Genomic DNA, 20,016 nt, shown 5'->3' with positions numbered 1-20,016 from the left:
AAGTTTCCACTAGATGTTGAACATTGTTGCTGGGAGTTGTTACTGGGAGTTGCTTCCATTCAGCCACAAGAGCATTAGTGAGGTTGGGCAGTGATGTTGGGGATCAGGCTCACAGTTGGGGTTCCAATTCATCCCACGGGGGTTCAGTTGGGTTGAGGTCAGGTTCTTCCCATCTCAAGAAACTCAATCTGTATGGCCCCGGATCTGTGAATCGGGACATAATTGTGCTGAAACAGGGAAGGTCCCCCCCAAACTATTCCACAAAGTAGGAAGCACAGAATTGTCAGGAATGTCATTGTATGATGCAGTTTCCAGTGATGGGAGTGGCTTAAATATCCAATTCCGAGGGGTATTACACATACTCTTGGCCATCTATGCCCTTCATGAATTTGTTTGTTTTCCTCTTCAACTTTTATTTTGACTCCATGTCTATTTTACACCGCCCAAAGCTGTATCGGGACACTGCTGCTTATACAGTAACACTATAAAGTTAAATACGTACAATAAAAGGTGAGACACGGGCTGACAGGCTCATAATACACAATTACATCATAAAAGTCATTTCTGTCATTTTAATAAGTTACATCAGACTAACAAGTCTCTCCAGGAAAGGGGAGGTCTGAGCCAAAATATTCACTTGATAGAAATGTGCCCCAGGGCAGCCTCCTCATTCTTATTGGCTTTATAATTATTGTAAATGTCATTGTTATTGTCTGTCTGCCCCTTTCTGCACTGCTGGTTCTGACAAACAAATTAGCAGAAGTCTTTTCTTTTCCAAGACTGTTCATCGGCTGTTCCACTATGTTGTATATAAAACAGACAGACACACTAAGCAGCGCTGTACTGGGGGATTAGAGTCCCACCTTCCATCTCCAACTGCCTGGGCTGTACAGCAAGGGCCAAAGCTGGACCTGACAGGAAACCACTATTTTCTGGAGGTTGTTAAGTTATTAAGTAACAAGATGAAAGAGGGTCAGACGCAGTACCAGCACCCCCACAATATGGAACACACACATTACAGAGCACGGATTATACACCAATGCCCCATAAAGTAGGGATAAATCAATGGGTGTTTCATGATTAAACCAAATACAAATTGTAAATGAGTGTCGGTATCAGACGGGACATAAAAGCAAGTTACAAAAAACAGTATTTGTGAGATTATGGCACAAACCCAAAACACATTCTGCAAAAACTTCCTTGTTATTATCAGAGATCATCTCAAGAGTTGGATTTTCCAGCTGGTACAGTGTTTTGTAGGGTAGAAAACCTCCCTCCTTCCGTTGGTATTTGCATTATTTCAGTAACTAACCCCAAGCCAAAAACATTCTTGATAAAAAAAACTATAACTAGAATCTGCCCTGAATAGTAAACTCAGAAACATCGGTAGACCAAGTCTAGTTACCAGGGCAAGATGGAGACATGATGGCAAAATGGCAAAAGTATAGCAAGGTGGTAACACTAGGAACATATGGAAGAAGTGGGGCAGTAGGACAGAATACTAGCAGTGGTCAAAGATGGAGACCATAGGACAAGATAGAGACAGCAGGACAAGATGTAGACAGTAGGGCAAGATGGAGACAGTAGGACAAGATGGAGACAGTAGGACAAGATGGAGACAGTAGGACAAGATGGAGACAGCAGGACAAGACGGAGACAGTAGGACAAGAGGGAGACAGTAGGACAAGAGGGAGACAGTAGGACAAGAGGGAGACAGTAGGGCAAGATGGAGACAGTAGGGCAAGATGGAGACAGTAGGGCAAGATGGAGACAGAAGGGCAAGATGGAGACAGTAGGACAAGATGTAGAAAATAGGGAAAGATGGAGACAGAAGAACAAGATGGAGACAGTAGGACAATATGAAGACAGTAGGGTAAGATGGAGACAGTAGGACAAAATGGAGACAGTAGGGCCAGATGGAGACAGTAGGGCAAAGTTGAGACAATATGGGTTAAGAATACAAATACAGTAACAGTAGGGCAAGGCAGTGTCGGACTGGCCCACTGGGATACCAGGAAAACTCCCGGTGGGCCCAGGTGTCAGTGGCCCCTCATGCTGCTAAACTTTCGGCCTATTTCATGGCCATTCCCTATTTCTATGAGAACAAAGAGGCTAAATAGATGGAATTATAGATTATAGTATGTAAAGAAAAGAGATTAGGAGAATAGAGGTTGAGTGAGGAGAGAAAGAATAATAATAGTGAGAGTGGGCCCTGGTGTAAAAACTTTTGGTGGGCCCCTGGTGTCCCACTCCGACTCTGGGGCAAGGTGACAAATCTCCTCTTCTTCGCGGAGCCAAACCCCCCAATCTGCCTTCCCCTGCCTGCCTCCAGCTAAATCGCCTTTACATATTAGCCGGCGGAAGGCAGGGGAAAGCAGATCGGGGAGATTAGTCGCCGCGAAGAAGAGGAGATTTGTCGCCTGGCGACTAATCTCACCGAATCTGCCTGTGTGGCCAGCCCCTATGACGTGCCAGGAGATTCTCGGCTGTTTTTACCTCCCGGCGTCTCTTCCCGGCTGAGGCGGCGATGATGTCACGGCACAACTGATGCTGGGTTCGACGCTGAGCACAATGACGCTTGTGTTTTGCTGTTGAGTGTCATGACGTCATCATTCAGTACCAAAGTTTCATTTTTGCCGCCAAATTTCCTTTTAAAAGGGGAATTCTCCATTTTGACAGTGCCCAGGCTGACTTCTGTTTACAGACCCTGGTGAAGCGTCATTTTTTGTTGGATAATTCTGTTTTTTGACTCCTGCCTGTTTTTGACTTTGATTCCTGCCTTGACCCTTTGCCCGTTTGACTACGTTTTTTTTGCCTAATCCTTGTTGGTACCTCATTTCAGACTTGGTTTTACCTAACACACCTATTCCTTGTTAGTTCTGCAGCAGAAAGCCCGGGGCCCCAAAAGGGTGTCGGTGAACACCGGAATCCACAGGGATTTTCCGTGTGCGTCTGAGTGTATCCCGCTGCCTCTCAAGGTTCCGATTGGGCGAGTATGTTACAGAAGTTTGTGCAGCAAAAGCTGATAAAATCTTGTGTTGCCGCATACCATCTACACAACCCTCACTCTGTATTGTGAGAAGTTGCACAACAGGTTTTTTCCCTCTTCCATTATATGTGTAACCTAAACATCTGCTCAATACAACCATGTCTTGTTGGCTTGGTCTCTGCTACTGAAACAATGCAGCAGCTTTTCTCTAAAATCCCCAAGTTTCCCCGGCTTTGCCTTTCACACACAGAAAGCACTCACCTACCCAACGTTCTATTCATGCTAATGTGTCATGTATTGGTTTACCACCCGCATCACAATGCTGAAAATATTCAATAAGACACATTAAAGCTGTACACACACACTTATTAGACAGGTACAGATAGGGGTCCCATAACAATGGGGGCCCAAAGAAACTCAAGAGTGGGATTCACTGGTTGTAAAGGGGGGGGGCATGCACATTTCATGGTCGTTGTTCTGGCATAATAATCACAGATATTTTCCTTTTATTCTTCCACAATAGAGAAAACTGTATAAACCCCTAAAAGAACCCCCATATATTCCAGTAAAATTTCCAAGATGCCCAATATATTTTTCCCCCTGGCAAGGATGGTAATTTGTCCCTTGGGGTGAGACGTTAATTAGGATAAATGAGGTGGTGCAACAAGGTAATCACCCAAAAACCAAGAATTTCTGGACTTTCACAGCGGGTGTTCACACAGGGAAAGCAACTGCTTCCCCAGATTCTTCTCTTTTTAGGTCAGGGCCTGTAACTGAGGGATAATGGGCACAGAAAGGCAAAATAGTATCATTAATATTTTACATGAGGCTCCAGTTGTCCAAGTACAAGAACATTGAGCATCTGACTAAGGGAATTCTGCTAGAAGATCAGTAACAGATGGAGAACCCCGGAACCACCAAGTCCAATTCTGTCTCTTATCATTTATATGGTCACAGAACAACCCCTCAGTGACTTCTAATATCCTTATCGTTTACAGTAGGGGGTACATTATCCCTTATAATACATGAGTGATACTCAGAGTTCCCTGTATAACTCAGCCTGCAGCCTTGTGCCTTTATATGGTCACAGAACAACCCCTCAGTGACTTCTAATATCCTTATCATTTACAGTAGGGGGTACATTATCCCTTATAATACATGAGTGATACTCAGAGTTCCCTGTATAACTCAGCCTGCAGCCTTGTGCCTTTATATGGTCACAGAACAACCCCTCAGTGACTTCTAATATCCTTATCATTTACAGCAGGGGGTACATTATACTTATAATAAAGTTAATTGCACAATGTGATACCAGAGAGGAATGAATATGACTGTATGTATGTAGGTACATTACAATGAAATTAAAACAATTTATACCTTGAGTTATAAATGAAACAATTTTATATAGAGATTACAGCAAACCTTATAAAATGTATATATAACTGTATAATGAATGACATTCTGTTTGGAGGTGAAACTCATGATCGTCTATACTTCACTAGTCTTAGTTTCCTAATTTGTTTTGAATTTAGAGAACGGAGAAGCTTTGTGCCGGCACTTGGATGGGGTCCATGATGCTAAATACAGTATAATCTTTGTTCTGAATATCAATCCCTTGTTCTGCCAGTGTAATTAGAATTTAGGAGCTTGGATTAGACAAATATATTGTCTCGGGTTGTGCTTTCAATAAGTGTGTGTGTAATTGCCCATTAAATATATTTCATTTCCTTTTGATTCCCAATGCCAAGAAGTAACAACATATTGTTCTATGCCAGGATTCCGCAAACCCAAAATATCAATTCACCAATTAACACTCTCTCAAAGGCAACATATCACTTTCTAACCATAAACCATCTGAGGCTGTTATCCAGGGCCGTTCTGTAAACCTTTTTAAGATGAAATTCTGTTGACCCGGAATGTTAACAGGATTTAAAGTAGAGTTCCTTTGTCAGCATAGAGACCACGCAAGGGATTTGCTTCTTCTTGCTGAATTGTGGGTCATCGCTATAGGATTCAAACTGGGTCGCCACCAGGAAATTGACCCTGGTCAGGATCTGCATGACTTCCAATTCTTTCCCGTATTCATTAAGGACACTACAAAGAGCTTGGACAAACCAAGACCCCATTCCAGGATTCCGCCAAGAGTAATATCCTATAGGTAAAACATAGAAATATAATAGAAACATCTAGAGAAGGGCGACTAACGTGGGGCATGGTCTTAATAACGATTCATATCAGAGAACATATATTTCTCTTAGCATTAACTAACAGATCAGGGGAACTTTTATGGGCACCAACATGGCACCAATATACAATACTTGTGAATGTGTGAACATGCAATAAACACTATTAATTATATAGGGTACCCTAGTTTAGCTTTACTATAATGTTAACACATCCCAAAATAAGAGATATCTGTAAAATCCAATAAAACTAATTTCTGCCCTTAGAATATCCTCACCTGGCACAGTAGAATATGCATAGAGAAAATCTGCCTCCACTGGAATCTTGTGCCTGGGATTGGCATCCGTCTCCAGGGAATCATTCACCGACCCAGAATCTGCTTCCAGCCCATCATCAAATTCATGCCCTCTGCAGGCCTAATTGGGATAAGTCATTGTTATACAGATAGAATATGCAGAACTGCTGCTTCCAATGGGGATCAGATAGGATCTGTGCAGCCACTGGGACAGAATGTTCTGTTATACAGATAGCTAGAATCTCAGCTGCCATAAAGCAGGACAGGACTGCTGCTTACAATGGGGATCAGATAGGATCTGTGCAGCCACTGGGACAGAATGTTCTGTTATACAGATAGCTAGAATCTCAGCTGCCATAAAGCAGGACAGGACTGCTGCTTACAATGGGGATCAGACAGGATCTGTGCAGCCACTGGGACAGAATGTTCTGTTATACAGATAGCTAGAATCTCAGCTGCCATAAAGCAGGACAGGACTGCTGCTTACAATGGGGATCAGATAAGATCTGTGCAGCCACTGGGACAGAATGTTCTGTTATAGAGATAGCTAGAATCTCAGCTGCCATAAAGCAGGACAGGACTGCTGCTTATAATGGGGATCAGATAGGATCTGTGCAGCCACTGGGACAGAATGCTCTGTTATACAGATAGCTAGAATCTCAGCTGCCATAAAGCAGGACAGGACTGCTGCTTACAATGGGGATCAGATAGGATCTGTGCAGCCACTGGGACAGAATGTTCTGTTATACAGATAGCTAGAATCTCAGCTGCCATAAAGCAGGACAGGACTGCTGCTTACAATGGGGATCAGATAGGATCTGTGCAGCCACTGGGACAGAATGTTCTGTTATACAGATAGCTAGAATCTCAGCTGCCATAAAGCAGGACAGGACTGCTGCTTACAATGGGGATCAGATAGGATCTGTGCAGCCACTGGGACAGAATGTTCTGTTATACAGATAGCTAGAATCTCAGCTGCCATAAAGCAGGACAGGACTGCTGCTTACAATGGGGATCAGATAGGATCTGTGCAGCCACTGGGACAGAATGTTCTATTATACAGATAGCTAGAATCTCAGCTGCCATAAAGCAGGACAGGACTGCTGCTTACAATGGGGATCAGATGGGATCTGTGCCAGAATTACATAAAGAGCACCCATTGGTAGAACATGTACCTACCTGAATGAAAAACAGTTTGGGTTTCCCCACAAGGGATCTGCAATTGTCCCCACGGAATAAAGTGGTCAGTACTTTTATGGGCATTGCCCCGTCTGTGCCATAGATCAGCCCCTCTTCCCCATGGCTCAGGAATATGCAGGCAAAACAGGCGCTGTCCTTGTGGTCTTGCTGAGCCACTGAAATAAAGGGAAAATAAATGAGGAGGGTTCCATTATACAGAAGGGAAGTATCCGGCAGGGGGAATAGGACTAGAATATTACAGTGACCCAAATGCAATTATGGTGCTCATTCCTTTAATCAACCATTTATTCACCTACACACAAACTGACAGGTAATGCCGAGTTACATATTGTTCCACTAAAGCTACAAATTTTATGTTCCACAACAATAACAACTCCCGTAAATGCTCGGCTGAAAAATAACTGGGATTTTATAGAAGATGATAGGATCTCCTGAGAACTTCAAACTATGCTGACTGTGCTTGCAGAAAGGTATGTCTGTAATATCTTATGTTAGTGTTGTGCTTCCCTGTAAAAACATTCCCTTGATAAACTGCATATTTTACTGACACAGGGTTGGTGGAGGTGATAAGGATCCCTTGAAACTAACGACAACATTAAATCCCGACCAATAAATGATCCCGAGGTAGAGTCTGGTTTTCAGATCATCGTGTTCTGTATCTGACAATCAGTCTTTTCTGTGTTCTGCAGAGTGTCAGCGGTGAGGATTCAGGCGGAATTCCTTTTATTAATTTGGTTGTTCTTTTCTGTATTCTCTCTAGTTTTCTCATTTTCATTTTTGTGAACTGGACAGGCTTTGGATTTGTCAAATCTTTTTTTTTGGAAGGTTCAGTATTGGGCTAAACCCCATTGGTTGCACAACTCACTCACCGGTACGTAGCAGGTTCTCCATCTCCTCGCAGCTCTTGTTGTTGTAAACATTAACGTCAAAGCCAAGGCCCTTGAAGCAGCGGAGTAGCTCTCGGGCATCGATATCCGTGCCATTGCGAGCGCCCATACCTGTTTGAGCAACACAAAACCATGGTTCAATAGATTCGGGGACCATCTTTTTTTACAGGCAATTTGTGGGACCCCATAAACTCTGTCTCTAATTTTCCAGAAGCCTTTCCTCAAGTCAAGTCATTATAGCTCTTTCTATGCAACAATGAGAATAACTGTATAAAGAGGTATCAATAGTGTCCTACATGGTCTCCATCTGGTCTTCTCTTGGCCATGTACAATGTTGCGCCTGGTCTTTCTTTGTGTTGGTTTTGCTTCCAAGACCAGGTGACACTGACACAGATGCAACAGCCACAATCACCAGTATTATGGTCATATCAATAACTTATTTTATATTGGTCTCTACTTGGTCAAGATCACAAGAACCTCCTCCCAAACTTAGCTTTGACTCCTCAACCTTAGTCTTATCTCAGACTAGAACCCCCTCTTGGACTTATCTTAGGTGGTCTTCTTCAATTACCAAAAGTTTTAATGACTTTTTAGGAAGCTTTAATTAGGGATGCACCGAATCCACTTTTTTGGATTCGGCCAAACCCTGAATCCTTTGCGAAAGATTTGGCCGAATACCGAACCGAATCCGAACCCTAATTTGCATATTCAAATTAGGGGTGGGAAGGGGAAAACATTTTTTACTTCCTTGTTTTGTGACAAAAAGTCACATGATTTCCCTCCCCGCCCCTAATTTACATATGCAAATTAGGATTCGGATTCGGTTCGGCCAGGCAGAAGGATTTGGCCGAATCCGAATCCTGCTTAAAAAGGCCGAATCCTGGCCGAATCCCGAACCGAATCCTGGATTCGGTGCATCCCTAGCTTTAATGGATCATGTCCTAAACCTACCCTGGTTGATGGTACCCAAGAACAGGTATTTGGGCCATGCCAGTAAAGCAATGCAAATATGGCAGCTGTCTCATGGTCCATAATTGTTTTATACACATGGAATGGGACTTCATGATCCTATTGCTAAATCTTTGTTGGATCTGGTACAGGACCAAAAATGTTCTAAATTTCAATACAAAGAGGATCTAGTGCCAAGGAGCTCACGTGTGATCATTGTGCTCAGATGACATGATCTAGGGCCATGGGTTTGGGGGAGGCAGTTATTTGCAAAATGCTTTTCCCAGTCCTATTTGCGGGATCCTTATTGCTCACAACACTGTGAGTCCAGCATTGTGACTTGGACCCAATTACGGGAAAAGAGAGAAGAACGCCAGCCCCATGGGAGAGTCCTGTTGACTTTGGATGGCACTGGCGGGCTGGGCTGGTTCCAAGTCACGAGGACACAAACGAGTACCTGTGATTTTGTCAAAGATCTTGTTGTTAATTATGATGCATCTGCCAACATTCCCATTATTCATCTTGTACTGGAAAGCCGGGGTAACAATCCGCACATTGTTGTTTGTTTTGGGGGGCTTGTCTTCTACCTTTTTCTTCTTGGTGCTGTGAGGAGAGAAAAGGTAAATAGCATTGAAGGAACCCCAACTTGCCAGTGACATGGCTAAGGCTTATGCAAGTAACAGGTATCCAAATCAACCCCCTAGAACCAGAAGCAAATCTAAAACAGACGCCTATTTGGGTTTAGTAGCAGTTCCTCTTGGGTGCAGAACAGGACCATGGAGCTTTGCTGGCCCAGACAAGGGGAGCAAGTAATGTTTACACTGGTGGTACTACCCCACCCCTCTGAGACTGCAAATAGGACTTTTGTTTTTGGATGCATTTCACAAAAATACTACGATAAAATATCTCAAATGCCCCCGGGTTATAAGTGCAGAGGCTTCTTGTCTGTCACTCACATTCATGTTTGGTTCCCCTTAGCATTAAATGGAGCAGTAATGAAATTATTGTTATTATTGTATTTTTTACATTTAAATAGGTGCATTCTCTGCACTCCTGGTTCTGACTCCTGAAACAATATAGAAGAAGTCAGCTGACCAACACACCTAGAGCAGAACTGACTAATGCTACATTGTTTCAGAGTAAGAATGAGCGACCAGAAAGGGATGTTGCTTTCAGCAGCAATTACATTTACACAAAGCACTGAAAATTAATATTTATTGGAAAGGCGCTTAGAAGGAAATTTCCTGCCGTTAGGCCAAAATAAATGTGTTACTTGCCCTTTAAATTTATAGGGATACTGTCATGGGGGAAAAATTCTTTTTTTCAAAATGAATCAGTTAATAGTGCTAGTAAAACAAAACAGAGGCGCCAAAAGGATAAAAATAGCTAAAAGCACTTAAAAACCCAATGGGTAATTCAGAGGAGGTAGTAATAAACTTACCTCCTCCAAGCAGACACCAACAAAAGTGGTAATTTTCAATAGTAGTTTATTCACAAAACTGTATTGCAACGCGTTTCGCAGGCATTTCCTGCTTCATCAGGCACTATTGAAAATTACCACTTTTGTTGGTGTCTGCTTGGAGGAGGTAAGTTTATTACTACCTCCTCTGAATTACCCATTGGGTTTTTAAGTGCTTTTAGCTATTTTTATCCTTTTGGCGCCTCTGTTTTGTTTTACTACCATATCGAGTCCACCCCGAGTGGAGGGGTATCATCCCCACTTTCTTCTTTTACAGAGAGCGACTTCTTATTCCTGAGTGGGGTCAGGATAATTTCCCCATCTGCCTATACAGTGGTTGCCTAGCGGTAACCCTGGTTTGTGAGTATTAACTTGTTTACTCTACCATTACTCCTTGTTAAAACATATTACACTATTGGGGCTCTTGGTGTTCCTTTTTGTCTCCAGTTAATAGTGCTGCTCCAGCAGAATTCTGCACTGAAATCCATTTCTCAAAAGAGCAAACAGATTTTTTTACATTTAATTTTGAAATCTGACATGGGGCCAGACATATTGTCAGTTTCCCAGCTGTCCCAAGTCATGTGACTTGTGCTCTGATAAACTTCAGTCTCTCTTTACTGCTGTACTGCAATTTGGAGTGATATCATCCCCTCCCTTTCCCCCCCCCCCAGCAGCCTAACAACAGAACAATGGGAAGGTAACCAGATAGCAGCTCCCTAACACAAGATAACAGCTGCCTGGTAGATCTAAGAACAACACTCAATAGTAAAAACCCATGTCCCACTGAGACACATTCAGTTACATTGAGAAGGAAAAACAGCAGCCTGCCAAAAAGCATTTCTCTCCTAAAGTGCAGGCACTAGTCACATGACCAGGGGCAGCTGGGAAATTGACAAAATGTCTAGCCCCATGTCAGATTTCAAAATTGAATATAAAAAAATCTGTTTGCTCTTTTGAGAAATGGATTTCAGTGCAGAATTCTGCTGGAGCAGCACTATTAACTGATTCATTTTGGAAAACATTTTTTTTCCCATGACAGTATCCCTTTAAGAACAGGGACGCAATTAGCACCAATATTCTCTGCCGTGTAAGTCAATACAAAAGGGTTAAGTGCCATTTAAATTATATATATTTTTTTACAACTAATTCAGATACCAGTGTATTGTTTCACCCCGAGGACACTGATTTTAACTGCACGTTTATGTGGCTCCTGTTTGTATCCCATTATATAAACTGTATATACGTGTGCCGTCTCTTTAAATAAACATCAAACCGTGCAACCTCAGCTCGGGGTATATTTAGGCTGGTTTCTGTGCAAATTCTGAAAAAGTGTTTCGTGAGATAAATCTCTACCTGGGGTAACAAGTGCTTCACATTCCTTCATGAGCAAAGGGCAGATCTAAAATAAACGGCACACACAGAGCAATGTGCCCAACAACCATTTACAGCTATTATTAGTTTCAGGGATAAAAATAGAGGCAAAAACAAACATTATTGTCAAATATTTGAATAGATTAGTAAATTCTTCTAAAATTGGTGTCAATGAAGATTTGTCACAAAAATCTGACACAAAGCAATAAAAGCTTTTCCTGAAAGGCCAAGTGCCTTCTACAATGTATATTTAGTTTAAGGGTCAAACACAACTAAAGCTGAAATACCATTCCTATCCTGTATATCAGTGATCCCCAACCAGTAGCTCGTGAGTAACATGTTGCTCTCCAACCCCTTGGATGTTGCTCCCAGTGGCCTCAAAGTAGGTGATTATTTTTGAATTTCTGGCTTGGAGGCAAGTTTCAGTTGTATAAAGACTATGTATAGTGCCAAGTAGAGCCTCCTGTAGGCTTCCAGTCCACATAGGGGCTACCAAATAGCCAATCACAGCCTTTATTTGGCACCCCACGGGACTTTTACATGCTTGTGTTGCTCCCCAACTCTTTTTACATTTGCATGTGACTCACGGGTAAAAAAGGTTGGGGACCCCTGCTCTATATGTATCTAAAAAACAGTTATCCCTACCCTGTACCTAATACCAATATAGAGAGAAAAGGATACCCCGCTTCTATCGCATTATTACTTAAATTGGTCACCCCAAAGCCAATTTACTACTTCCTTCCTTCCTACTAACCACAAAAAGGATAAAAATATGTAATGCAATAATCCCACCTTAATGGGTAATGAGAAACTTGAATTGTTTCTAAAGTGCTTTTAAAGTGCAGTATTAAATACAATCAATTGGATTAACTAATAAAACCAATTCAGCGGCAATCAATAATTAAATTATAGGAATTCATAAAATTCCTTGTAGGTGGTACCAATTAATCTAAAGTGCGGTGCTAATAAATAGTGATGATTTCAGTTTAAAATAATTAAATATAGTTGGTAATTACTAAAATGAATACATGACCAATAGAAAAATAGAATAAATTATATCACGAAACTGCTCAAATTCATAAATAAGTAGCGCTGAATTTGAAATGAAGAATGGCGGAGTTGTTCCAATAGTTTTCTATCCCTGGGACACTACAAAGAGGAGAGATACAGGGTAAATGGGATTGTGGTCTTGGTAATTATCTAAGCCCTGAGCTGTTGAAGGACTATCTTTGCCTCAATTTCAACAAATCCTCAGCCCGTTAGAAATACAGGGTAGAAGAAGAGGAGAATAAGATTGAATTGAGCAGTTTGCTACTATGTGACCACCCCGCATCCAAAATCGCTAATAAAATACAACCGCTTTAAGCTAAATTTTTGAAAAAACAATTAGGTTTTAGGGGTGGTCACGTAGTAGCGAACTGCTCAATTCAATCTTGTTCTCCTCTTCTTCTACCCTGTATTTCTAACGGGCTGAGGATTTGTGGTTTTTGAGGCAAAGATTCTGGCAGTGAAGTCCGCTGCCAGAATCTGTGACGAGGGGTAAGTATAAGGTATGGGGCATTTCACCGGGGGGCAGTTAGCCTGGGGGGAGGAGGGTCTACTTGGGGTGGGGGTATTGGTTTATTTTCTACAGGGTTTCCTTCTCCTTTAAAAGAACTTTAGAACAAAGGGAGCATAGAACAGGCAGAGTATGGCACACACAGAGAAAGCATAGGGCAGGCAGAGTATGGCACACATAGGGAGAATAGGGCAGGCAGAACAGAGCAGGAGACAGGAAAACCCAGGACCTCTCTAAAATGAATATATTGTGCCACATACAGAGATATAATACTGGTGTCCCTCCAGCAGTTTGTAGGAGGTTGAACAGGTGAACAATGTGGGCAGTTTCAGTCGGAGTCTTTGATGTGAACAGAACAGGCTTTAAGGGCGTGAAAAAAGAGGTGTCATAAGTGTGAAGAATGCAGGAGCTTATTGTTTGAATTTAAGGTTTAAACTATGCAGAGACCAGTTCATCTCAGTACTCATCTATTTTAAACGTATACCAAGTAAGTAGTCACTGCAGCCAGACTTTCATGATGTGTTTGTTTGTGTTTGTGTGTGTGTGTGTGGGGGGTTGTGGGCCCCCAGTTGGACAACACTGCATTAGAGAGTTTTATTCTGCAGCTGTAAAGTGGGTCATATACATATGGGGGCCCAGCAATCCCAACTACTGTTCTCATATTATGGACACATCTAGCTTCATGGATCAGCAGCTTTGTGAAAATGTACCCCCTACTGTAAATGATAAGGATATTAGAAGTCACTGAGGGGTTGTTCTGTGACCATATAAAGGCACAAGGCTGCAGGCTGAGTTATACAGGGAACTCTGAGTATCACTCATGTATTATAAGGGATAATGTACCCCCTACTGTAAATGATAAGGATATTAGAAGTCACTGAGGGTGTTATTCTGTGACCATATAAAGACACAAGGCTGCAGGCTGAGTTATACAGGGAACTCTGAGTATCACTCATGTATTATAAGGGATAATGTACCCCCTACTGTAAATGATAAGGATATTAGAAGTCACTGAGGGGTTGTTCTGTGACCATATAAAGGCACAAGGCTGCAGGCTGAGTTATACAGGGAACTCTGAGTATCACTCATGTATTATAAGGGATAATGTACCCCCCTACTGTAAATGATAAGGATATTAGAAGTCACTGAGGGGTTGTTCTGTGACCATATAAAGACACAAGGCTGCAGGCTGAGTTATACAGGGAACTCTGAGTATCACTCATGTATTATAAGGGATAATGTACCCCCTACTGTAAATGATAAGGATATTAGAAGTCACTGAGGGGTTGTTCTGTGACCATATAAAGGCACAAGGCTGCAGGCTGAGTTATACAGGGAACTCTGAGTATCACTCATGTATTATAAGGGATAATGTACCCCCTACTGTAAATGATAAGGATATTAGAAGTCACTGAGGGTGTTATTCTGTGACCATATAAAGACACAAGGCTGCAGGCTGAGTTATACAGGGAACTCTGAGTATCACTCATGTATTATAAGGGATAATGTACCCCCTACTGTAAATGATAAGGATATTAGAAGTCACTGAGGGGTTGTTCTGTGACCATATAAAGGCCACAAGGCTGCAGGCTGAGTTATACAGGGAACTCTGAGTATCACTCATGTATTATAAGGGATAATGTACCCCCTACTGTAAATGATAAGGATATTAGAAGTCACTGAGGGGTTGTTCTGTGACCATATAAAGACACAAGGCTGCAGGCTGAGTTATACAGGGAACTCTGAGTATCACTCATGTATTATAAGGGATAATGTACCCCCTACTGTAAATGATAAGGATATTAGAAGTCACTGAGGGGTTGTTCTGTGACCATATAAAGGCACAAGGCTGGCAGGCTGAGTTATACAGGGAACTCTGAGTATCACTCATGTATTATAAGGGATAATGTACCCCCTACTGTAAATGATAAGGATATTAGAAGTCACTGAGGGGTTGTTCTGTGACCATATAAAGACACAAGGCTGCAGGCTGAGTTATTCAGGGAACTCTGAGTATCACTCATGTATTATAAGGGATAATGTACCCCCTACTGTAAATGATAAGGATATTCAAAGTCACTAAGGGGTTCGATGACCATATAAAGAATCCAGAGAGCTGTAAGTTAATAACAAGGATCAAAAGGGAAATTGAATGAAAAATACTTTTGGTTGAAGACTGAAAGGGTAAATATTTGCAGAGCAAACACAATCCTGTATTTAAGAACCTGTGGGGAATTCCATTACCTTCTCTTTATAACAATGAGCTGCACTAAGTCACTGGGTATTAAACATCCAAATAAACAATGACAATAACATTTGCATATTTTATACTGAAACCTAAAGAAAACAAATCAGAAACAGATAAAAAAAAAAGAGCAGTAAAACCAGGAGACCGGCAAAGGAACATAAAATCCCTCTTTGCACAAACTCTGTATTTCCCTGTATAAAGTGAATGTGCCCACAGCATGACTTTATTTAAAACAAGGATTAGGGAGATTAATTATCATTAAAAATATGGGGTTGAGAAGCAAAATGAAACATAAGGATAGGGGCGTATTTGGCGATTTGCGTCCCTGAAGCGCCGCGTGTGCAATGCCGCAGGCGATATTACATTATAGCTGGTGCAAGACAGAGGTAAGGCGTTCGGGGAGATTGGTCGCCGCAAAGACGAGCCGATTAGTCGCCAGACGACTAAATCTCCCCGAATCGCCCAGTGTGCCCCATCCCTTATGTTTAATTCCCCAGTTTTAAATTATTTTTATCCTATTTCTGCTGCTTTATTCCATGTTTGAAGAGCAGGAATGTGTCAGAACATGCAAAACATTAGCTCTTGGGCATAAATATATATAAATACACTGACTATATGCTGAACAGGTGTATGTCTGTATTATGCATTATCAAACCAACATAAATTATTCTTATCCTTTATTTATATACCACCAACATTTTACACATCACTCTATATACAGGGATTATATGTTTTTCCCATCAGTCCCTGCCCCAATGAGTTACAATCTAAGGTCCCTATCACATTCTTATCAGTCCCTGCCCAGTGAGCTAACAATCTAAGGTCCCTATCACATTCTTATCAGTCCCTGCCCCAGTGAGCTTACAATCTAAGGGCCCTATCACATTCCCATCAGTCCCTGCCCCAGTGATCTTACAATCTATGGGTCCTATCACATTCCTATCAGTCCTTACCCCAGTGAGTTTAGGATCTAAGGTCCCTATCACATTCTTATCAGTCCCTGCCCCAGTGAGCTTACAATCTAAGGGCCCTATCACATTCCCATCAGTCCCTGCCCCAGTGATCTTACAATCTATGGGTCCTATCACATTCCCATCAGTCCTTACCCCAGTGAGTTTACAATCTAAGTTCCCTATCACATTCCCATCAGTCCATGTCCCAGTGAGCTTACAATCTAAGGTCCCTATCACATTCCCATCAGTCCATGTCCCAGTGAGCTTACAATCTATTGTCCCTTTCACATTCCAATCAGTCCCTGTCCCAGTGAGCTTACAATCTAAGTGCCCTATCACATTCCCATCAGTCCATGTCCCAGTGAGTTTACAATCTAAGGTCCCTATAAATTTCCCATTAATCTCTGCCCCAGTGATCTTAAAATCTAAGGTCCCTATCACATTCCCATTAGTCCCAACCCAGTAAATTTACAATCTAAAGGTACAGATCACATTCACCTCAGTCCCTGCCCCAGTGAGCTTACAATCTAAGGTCCCTATAACATTCCCATCAGTCCCTACCCCAGTGAGCTTACAATCTAAGGTCCCTATCACATTCCCATTAGTCACAACCCAGTAAACTTACAATCTAAAGGTACAGATCACATTCACCTCAGTCCCTACCCCAGTGAGCTTACAATCTGAGGTCCCCAAAGGTCCCTATCACCTGCAACAAAAGTCAGTAGTAATTAAAAGATGCCTAATATAAAAGATGAAGCCAACAGCCAGACAGGCTCCAGAGATAAAGGAAAATAAACGTTTTATCGAGTAATTTCAGGAGAAAGCACATGCAGCCAAATGATAAAGAATCCCCGATTCTGTCGCTGCTGAGAAATATTTTCTATGAGAATCTGAAGAATCTGATTGATCTGGAAATGTAACAGTTAACAGGAAACGCATCACAAAGTCTCCCAGAATGGGTGAAAGAGACCAAATGTCTGATTATTCTCTATCACTGCAATTTCCACTTCCAACCCAGTAATTGTGGAACTTTCTCTGGAAATGTTTATTTCCCTGAAGTGTCAATAGTAACAGAGAGTAACAGAGAGTAACAATATTCAGCCACACTCCACTCATTGAAGCTTTTCTGATCAGATGAGTTTGAGGCACAATTTGTTTAAACAAACTCATTTATTTCAGGGAATGGATCCAGATTGGGAATGTTTAGTAATTAGAAAACAAACGTTTGTAAATTATAATTAATTCTATAAAATTATAGAAAAAACAATAGAACCTGGTTCTGTGACATGGGGGAACCTGGGAACCCAATGATCTGGATAGAAGCAAATTTGGGTACAGGGGGTGAGATGTGGGGTTCATGGGCAGTGGGTACCTGAGACACCGTCCGACCCCACATCTGAGAGTATCACCCGCCAGCTAAGTTACTCCTTCTTTCTGGGACTGACGATTCCCCACCATCTCCAAAGCTGCTGCCAAATCAGAGACGAGTAACATTTAGCCGCCCACAACTTTCCTGACTCAGCACAACCTCGACCTTTCCATAAGTCTATTCACTGCCCCCCACTCTGTGTCCTGCTGAGATCATGTACCTCCCTCACCCCCTCTACTGACCCACAATCACACGGGAACTACATCCCTGCACTTTGTCACTTTGTATTATATGAACTCACCTGCACTGTCACCCCCATATCATATACACACAGACAGTAAGTGTATAATATATAGACACCCCCATATCATATACACACAGACAGTAACTGTATAATATATCATGACACCCCCATATCATACTACACACCAGACAGTAACTGTATAATATATAGACACCACCCATATCATATACACAGACAGACAGTACTGTATAATATATAGACACCCCTATCATAATACAGACAGACAGTAAGTGTATAATATATGACACGCCATATCATATACAACACAGACAGTAACTGTATAATATATAGACACCACCATATCATACGCACACAGGCAGTAAAGTGTAAATATAATAGACATATATCATATACACACAGGCAGTAGTGTATAATATATAAGACACCCCATATCATAATACACACAGACAGTAAGTGCTATAATATAGTAGACACCCCATATCATATACACGACAGACGTAGAGTGTATAATATATAGACACGCCAGTAGTCATATACCTACACAGACAGTAAGTTTATATCATATAGACAACCCCCATATCCACTATACAACAGACAGTAGTGAGTATAATATATAGACACCTCCCATATCATATACACACAGACAGTAAGTGTAAATATATAGAACCCATATAATATACACACAAGAACCAATTTAAAACTTGGTTTTTTACATAATATATAGACCCCCAATATCATATACACACAGACAAGTAAGTGTAAATAATATATAGACAGCCCATATCATATACACACAGACAGTAACTGTATAATATATAGACACACCCATATCATACTACACAGACAGACAGTAAAGTGGTAGTATATATAGACAGACCCCATATCATATACACACAGGCAGTAAGTGTATACATATATAGACGACCGGGCGAGCTCATATCATATAACACAAGACAGTAAGTGTAATAATAGTAAGTAGACATACCGTAACATCATACTATACAGCCAGAACAGTAACGTGTATAATATATAGACACCGCCCCATATCATATAACACACAGATCAGAAGTGTATAATATATACGACCCCATCATCATATACACACAGACAGTAGTGTATAATATATAGAACACCCCATATCATATACACACGACCAGTAGTGTATAATATATAGACACCCGCCCATGATCATATACACACAGACAGTAACTGTATAATATATACGACACAAGCCCCATATCACTATACACACAGACAGTAACTGTATAATATATAGACAGCACCTCCATATCAATATACACACAGACCAGTAACTGATAATAATAAAGTAGACACCCCATATCATATACACACGAAGTAAGTGTATAATATAAGACACCCCCATATCATAGTCATACCACGGCAGTAAGTGTATAATATATAACCCGCCATATCATATACCAAGACAGTTAAGATGTATAATATAAGACAACCATAAAAAAGACAGTAAGAATGTAAATATAAAAACCTCCATTCATATACAACAGAACTAGTAAGTGTATAATAAATAATAGACACCGTCCCATATCATATACACCAGAACAGTCAAGTGTATAATATATAGACACCCCATATCAATATACATGACCACAGACAGTAAGTGTATAATATATAGACACCCACCCATTATCATATACACACAGACAGTACTGTATAATATATGGACAACCCCATATCAATTATACAACAGACAGTAACTGTATATATATACACAACACCCCCATATCATATACCACAAGTAAACTGTATAAATATATATGACACCCCATACTCAGTATACACAGCAGGACAGTCACTGTATAATATATAGAATCACCCCATAATCAAATATACATCACAAGGACAGTAATGTATATATAATAGACAGCCCCCCAGATCATATACCTACCAGACAGTAACTGGTAAGATATAAAGACACCGGCCCATAGTCAATATATACACACCAGACAGTGCACTAGTATAATAATTGACACGCCCATATAATACTACACACAGCAACTAGTAACTGTATAATATATAGACACCACCATGACATATACACGCATGACAGTCCACTGTATAATATATATGACGACCCATATCATATACACACAGTACACTGTATGATATAGGACCCACCATATCATATACACACAGACAGTAAGTGTTATAATATATAGACACGCAGTATCATTAACACACAGACAGTCACTGTAATATATTATAGGACACCCATATCATATACACACAGTCACTGTATAATATTATAGAC

The 20,016-nt window shown here is 41.1% G+C and overlaps 1 protein-coding gene across 2 annotated transcripts in view; it reads right to left on the bottom strand.

Moving 5' to 3' along the window:
• Window positions 1-4,372: 4,372 nt before the first annotated feature.
• casp7.L (caspase 7 L homeolog) overlaps window positions 4,373-20,016 on the bottom strand; it is a 39,912-nt gene continuing 24,268 nt past the window's right edge. Inside the window, exons 3-8 of one of the 2 annotated variants that reach the window (XM_041568399.1) lie at window positions 8,961-9,106; window positions 7,538-7,666; window positions 6,648-6,823; window positions 5,451-5,589; window positions 4,908-5,141; window positions 4,373-4,595 (exon numbers count right to left, since the gene is read on the bottom strand). In XM_041568399.1, the coding sequence (XP_041424333.1) occupies window positions 4,909-5,141; window positions 5,451-5,589; window positions 6,648-6,823; window positions 7,538-7,666; window positions 8,961-9,106 (823 nt within the window). In that variant the 3' untranslated portion in view covers window positions 4,373-4,595; window position 4,908. 2 annotated transcript variants of the gene reach the window in all.

The sequence above is a fragment of the Xenopus laevis genome, chromosome 7L, assembly GCF_017654675.1.
Source record: "Xenopus laevis strain J_2021 chromosome 7L, Xenopus_laevis_v10.1, whole genome shotgun sequence".
NCBI classification, from domain to species: domain Eukaryota; kingdom Metazoa; phylum Chordata; class Amphibia; order Anura; family Pipidae; genus Xenopus; species Xenopus laevis.
Note: the sequence above shows the minus strand (reverse complement) of the source record. Positions and strands in the feature narration are given on the sequence as shown.